This window comes from Echiichthys vipera (assembly GCF_963691815.1).
Source record: "Echiichthys vipera genome assembly, chromosome: 16".
In the NCBI taxonomy this organism is placed as follows: domain Eukaryota; kingdom Metazoa; phylum Chordata; class Actinopteri; order Perciformes; family Trachinidae; genus Echiichthys; species Echiichthys vipera.
Genome location: NC_139841.1, coordinates 3840792 through 3847476, shown reverse-complemented (window position 1 = coordinate 3847476; position 6685 = coordinate 3840792). Strand labels below are relative to the sequence as shown.

The following is a 6685-nucleotide window of genomic DNA, read 5'->3' as shown; positions in this document are numbered from 1 at the left end:
TAGCAAAGGCATGACTCTGATGTAAACTTTCAATGGTGTCCCCGCAGTGGTGATTGCTCTCAGACTGTAAGGGAAGCTCAGATTCCCCTAAAATGTCCCCAAAGAAAAAGTGGTGACATCTGTGCTGTGTGTACATTTCATTGACTAAATACACGATAGAAAGCTTCATCTAGACAAAAATGTCCTACGTTCTAACCCTTATTTCAGGCGATCTGGCTCAGGGCACACATGTCTTTGAACTAGGCTTTCATTTTGATCTCAACTACACATTATTTGACTGATTTTGGTTTTCTCTTTTTTCTGATTGGCTGTTTCCTTTTTTTTTTGGTTTGTTTGTTTGTTTAAAACATAAAAATGAATAAACCAGGGTATTTTTTGTTTTTCCATTCCAGATTAAATAGAATGATTGAATGATCGGATGATACACAGACTACAGGCTTCCAGCTGTCTAGGAGTCGTGCTGAGTTACTACTGAGGAAACATTTCCTGAATTTGCTAAGAGCATAAGAGCTTTAAAATAAGAAAACAGGAAATTTACAGCATATTAAATGTGTTTATCCACTGTTGCTGCTCACAAGCTTGTAAATAGCAACAGCAGACATGAACTTGGGTACATTTTATGAAATGATTAGCTTCTGTGACAAGAAATGCTTTCAAAATACAAAAACGGCCAAAATAGACTGGCACGCTATACGGACAAATGTATCCCTGTCATCCAGAAATCCTTACCATCAAATGATACACTATAAACTTAAGCATAGGTCCTATTTAACTCCTCGAAGATTACAGCAAATGAAAATCAGAAAATCAGTTAATCCGTATTGTGATTTCTGTCCAGACAATACCATTGCTACTTTTTATCTAATGGTCTGGCATTGTCCAGAGGTTTATAGATTTTGGATAATGTCTCTTCCCTCATGTTAAATACCATCGAAGAAGCCTTCCCTCACTCAAAGTGTTTGCTTCTACTCAATGAATGTTCTCGTGTCCAGGTCATCGTTATCCTCAAAGCAATTTCAGTCAAAAGCAACTGGACTGGTTGTTTGTCAGGAAGACGTTTCACCTGTCATCCAAGAGGCTTCATCAGTTCATGAAGGAATGAAAGGGCAGCATTGTAAATTGGAGATAAGTGGTGTCTTATAGTGGTGACCTCCTCCTCGGTTTAGCGATGGCCCTTTCATCCCTTCCCAGGAGATTCAACAATCTAACCTCAAAGAACAACTGTTCACAAATGGCCTCCTGTGACTCCAACGACTGTCGTTCAGACTCAATAGAGCACTAACGAAGTCGAAACCAACTTCCCACCAACGACTGTCACTCTAACGACGGGCGTTAGAGTGGGCACGTGGAGCACAAAGGGTTCCAGTGACATCATCGGCCTTGTGAGAGGTTAAATACCTGGATCTCCACACCAGATAGTTGGACCAGTCCCAGCCTGGTCAGATGCGTACATGAACTGATGAAGCCTCTTAGATGAGAGGTGAAACGTCTTCCTAGACAAATAACCAAGTCCAGTTGCTTCTGACTGAAATTGCTTTGGGGACTGCTCGTCTTTAAAGCTAACTATAATTAATAAGCGTCTCCTATAGCTGGTTTCACAGCACGCAAATATTCTGCCAGAACATCTAATATTGACTGCAGGTCAAAGCTATTAGAGAAAATGAATGACATGTCAATACGTGTGGTCACATTGTCTTTTTCAGCTTTGTTTGTATATACTTAGTCTATGTTTGCATATACTTTGTTCAGTACACAGTATATGTGTATACCATTTGGTTATTTCGTATGTATGCATATATTTTATGTATATTCTATGCTACTTCTGTGGAGATCATTATATGATGGAGGAAATTAACATTTATTTGCTATTTCTTTGTCTGAAAGGTGTTTATTTTATATGCAAGGGACATGGGATTCCTGGGTGGCAAGGGGAAAGGGTTGAGAGTGCAGTGTGCGTTTTCTCTTTCATTGTTTCAACACCTTGATTTTATCACGTTAGAGTTTAAAAGGGAACAAGGAAATAAACATTAGGGGGGAGCAGGTATCAGAACAAGTGATATTTCACTGGGCCCTTGTTATTTTCATGGATTTAAAGATTATTCTGTTTTTCCTTGTTTCTTTCTTGATGTAAAGATGCTTCCCCTCCACTGTGTTAATAATGAATAGAAAACCTGAGCAGCCAGTGAAGACACACCTTCAGTCAGGTAAGCCTGTGATAACGGCAGTGCAAAGCCCTGCCTGCTGGGCTGAGTCAAGCCAGCTCATGTGTATGGAAAGACCAGTGACACAGCAGGTCAAAGCAATGGACGCTTCTATGCAGCAACAGTGTGATGTCTGATTTCTGGCAGAATCAAAAAGGTGACGCTGTTGAAGAGAGTTGGTACGAGTGAGTACAGTGATTGATTTTAATGGCTTCATAAACAACTATATAAAACAGTTCATAAAAATTCATGCACTTTCAGTGTAAATTCATTTTGAAATATAGAGGAAATTTATGTACAACAGTGTGAACCGTAACAGTGACTTCATTCAGTTGGGTGGTTCACCACAAATATACTTGGCTGCATAGAAACATTGACATTATTGCCTACGTAGAAAAGAAAACTGAAAGGTCAAGAAAAAAAGAATATGTAAAAAGTTGCGTTTATTTAAGATCTAACAGGTGCTTCTATTGAAAGACAACTGGCTTTTTTCAGACTGATTTCAAAAGTCAGTTCCTTCCAACTCACTGATTTCAACACACTGAGGCAAAAGAACTAAGCACTAGTGAATAAAACTGAGTATTATTAAAGAACTTTCCCTTTACCAAAAGTTACATTCTGAAGCATTATCATGAAAGAACTATTATACAGAACTCACTCGTAGAACGACAAAAAGCCTGAGTTGATGGGGGAAAAGTAGAGTCATAATAAATCCAAAAAGCCTGAGGAAAAAGACCACTGATTTACTATTTTACAAAAATTTACAACATTATTACTGGTTGAAAAAAAAAAACATGATACACCTCGCTCTCCAAAAAAAGCAATCCAGGTTATTTTATACAGCTAAGATATGTTTTTAAATAAATCACGCCTGGTGGAAAGAGAAAACCTGCTGAGGAAATGAGAAATGCTTTAAATGAGGTACTTCAGGTGGTGGATTCAACCAGACACCTTTACATCAACTGGTAATGCGATTCATGTGACAACTGACTTCTCATCGAGTCAACACTTAAATAAGGTAGATAATCACATTAAGCATGATAGAGAGACAGAGACAGACAAACATAGAGAACAGTCATATACAGGATCCAGTGTCATTGGTTGGTGGGAATATGAGGCAGCACTCAGGGTCAATTGTGTCAGTTTCCAGAGTTAAAAAAAGTTTATAAAAAATAACAAAAAAATTGCTGCACGTTGTCGAACACAACGGTGCAGCTTTAAACTCTTTAATACAAAAATATGCTTTTTTTTATTTGTTGCCTGGCCTGAGCCGCTCATCTCCCCAGGTTCCCAAGATGAGCTGCAGCTGAAGCGAGGAGATGACAGCCATGCTGAACTGACTGATACACAGTGCTTCAAAAAACTCTTCCGCTTGGAGTCCACAGTCCCTGTAAGGCATTTGCTGTGTTGTGTAGTCTATGGCTGCTACTAGCAGACCTGGGCAGCTCCTGTTATGTCTTGCGGCTGCTCCAGATCTGCTCCGGTGTGCTCTTGTGGTCTGATGAGTAGTCGAAAGGTGAACGGTGTCCCATGGGCGAGCGGGAGTCGTAGGGTGAGCGCTGGTCTCGGGGAGAGCGGGGCCCGCTGGCTGAGGCTCGCTGATCTGTCTGCCAGTCCGAGTGGTAGCGGTAGGAAGAGCGGTGGTCTGAATGGGAATGATCCTTGATGTCCAACCGGTGGTCTCTGCTGGAGCGGAACTCTTCCAGCTTCCTGTGCTTGCTGTCGTTGTAGTATCTGCACGAACACAAAGCCTCAGCATCAACACTCAGACAACAACACAGAGTACAGAGGGGGAAACACCTGTGTCAAAACCCCACTCCCAATCAGGTGGTGCTGCCTACAAGCACCATAATCATTTTTTATAGATTTCTTTAATGAAAATAAGAATAATGATGCTCAGATGATCACTCTCCAATATCATGAATCAGTCAAAAATACAGAACATACATGTAACGAAGGAGTGAATGCCTTTAAAACTGCTGCTATTTTTTATAAAATAAATAAAAAAAATAAATCGTCACAACTAGTTATTTTTGCCAAGCGGGCCCTAAATGACAGATTAGCAAACCCCAACCTAAATCTTAATAACTGACCATAACAATGTTAAATAATTGTAATAGGGCTAGAAAATATTAATATGAAGATAAATGATGTTTTACTTTGACCAGTTTAACTACAATGTGACCATTAAAGGCACTAGGCGGATGGCTGATTAGTTGGTTGAAGCTTTTATTCCTTTGAAGGTGGCAGTGCTTTGAGTGTAATTCTGGTGAAAAATCACCCCATGGTCATCCCACTGTTTTTTTAGTGAGAAATCCGGTAGAGTCGCTAACAGCCGGACGTGGCTAACATTGATTAGCTCGGGGCAGTACGGTGAAAACATTCAAAGGTCTTTTTTAACCACTAATACTGCTGAAAATAACAGCAAACCTCTGCAGCAGCATGAGAAGAGTCCCTACACAGAAAACAAAGCACCAATGGGCTCCTTCCTTTGGGATTGACTTTGGTAATCCACTTGAATGGACATGGAAATCACATATAACTTATCAAAGTACTTATAAATTTTGAACAAATTCAAATATATTTTCCCTGGCCACATATTGTGAATGTTATATTGCTCAATGATACTGCCTTATTTCAATTATTGTAGTGAAGTGTGGGGTAACACCTATGAAACTAACATAAAGCCATTAATATTATTACAGAAAAGAGCAGTGTGAGTTATACACAACGCTGCATTTCTACCAGAGGACATACAAAAGTTGTTTTTTTTACATCAGAGAATGCAAATCATAGGAGGAAGTTTGACTTTAAACATCAGTGTGCACGAACAACATTAAAACAAATGTGCTTATCTGTTAAAGGTGTAAAACTGTGGAATTCCCACGAGGAATTCTGACTCCTCTACTCTGTGACCGACACATTCAACACATTCTTGGGGTAATTTTTCTGGGATTTTTGGAACAATACAGAACAGTGACAGCTTTATCCTTTAACAGGCTTGAATTTGGTAGGCTGACATCAGAGGGTAGCTGATGTGACAACAGGAAGCAGCAGTCGTCCCTTACCTGTCCTGTCTGTCTCTGTCCCTGCTGTCTGGTCTGTAGTGGTCTCTGTCTCTGTGGTCTTTGCCGTTGCTGAAGGAGGAGAACGGCCTTTTCCTGGACTCCCCTCCTGTGTTCTTCCTGTGTGACTCTGAGCTGTGTCTCTCCTTACTGCTGCTGCTGTCATGGTATCGACCTGAGGGCTGATGCCTGTCTGAGCTGTAGCTGTCTCTGCTGCTGTCGTCGTGGTGAGAGTTGTCCTTTAGCCTTTCAATATCTGAGAACAAAGACCATTCATTAATCAGTACAAAATGACAATTTCAATCTTATTCTCCAAGTACAAGAGAGGGTAACTACGTACCTGCATTTTTATAGCTGTGGGTGTTTAGACTTCTAGTGTTCTGCTCCATTGCCTGAAGAAAGAACGGTCGTCATGATGGATTTTTAATGTTAGTAAAGAATGTCATGCTGTAATCGAAATGAAGAATTCACCTAGGGTCTTCACATACCTGGGCATTCTCTTGTCTTTTCTTGATTGCATGCTTATACAGTTTATGCAGCTTCCTGGCGTCAAACTCAGTGAATTTGGAAACAAATATCCACAGGTTTCTGTAAAAGACAAACACAGTTAAACCATCTGACAGTGCCTCAGGGGCTTTCTGTGTTGATGGTCCCTTTAACATGTGTGTGTGTGTGTGTACAATACTAACTTTCTCCACTGTTTGATTTGGTCAGGATTTGAATACTCCTTCAGACACTCGGTGATGTGGTCTCCAATCTTTATGAGGCACTGTCTTGTATGTTCGAGCTGCTCGCGCTCCGACAGCCCCTTCTCTGGTCTGTCCAGCTGCTTCAGAGCTGCTTTCACCGGCCGCATCCTCTCTTTACACTGCAAACAAACAAGAGTGAGCTCCAGCAACTCCAACCCACAGCTTTATTAAACCGTTTGGAGAACGAGTTGAGCCTGACTGTTCTATCCTAGTCATTACAGTCTGTTTTAATGATGCGGCTATTCCATTAGTCAATGCTGAGACATTTTAGTCAGAATAAACCCCTGTATAAATAAGGGACGGGCACGATTACCCGAGTACTTGTTGTTGACGCCACTATTCGACTAATGGTTCACTGCTGCCTAGTCTATAACAGAGTGAAGCCTCTGCATCTCACACACGTGTTTGAATGAATTCTCTACACAGCGGTGAGGAACTGCTGTTGCCTTTTCACACATGTTCTAAATCAGCCCTCAGCGTTGTCGCTCTGTCTTAATCATTTTCTCCACCCTTGTTGTCGTGACGGTGGCTTGTACTGAGACTTCGTAAAAATAATCCAATCGCCGAAGCCTTCGCCTTCCACAAAACTTAACGGCAGCAACCGGAGGTTCATTTGTGGCCGTAGAGGCAGACAACCGTGTCCCCTCTCTCATCTCTGTGCACTGACACG

General features: G+C 41.1%; 1 protein-coding gene across 1 annotated transcript in view; it reads right to left on the bottom strand.

Annotated features, from left to right (window-relative positions):
• Positions 1 to 2519: 2519 nt before the first annotated feature.
• The window catches only part of chd1 (chromodomain helicase DNA binding protein 1), a 32230-nt gene continuing 28064 nt past the window's right edge, over positions 2520 to 6685 (bottom strand). Inside the window, 5 exon segments of the mRNA XM_083929389.1 lie at positions 2520 to 3935; positions 5270 to 5522; positions 5607 to 5658; positions 5755 to 5854; positions 5956 to 6134. Of these exon segments, the coding sequence (XP_083785515.1) occupies positions 3653 to 3935; positions 5270 to 5522; positions 5607 to 5658; positions 5755 to 5854; positions 5956 to 6134 (867 nt within the window). The 3' untranslated portion in view covers positions 2520 to 3652.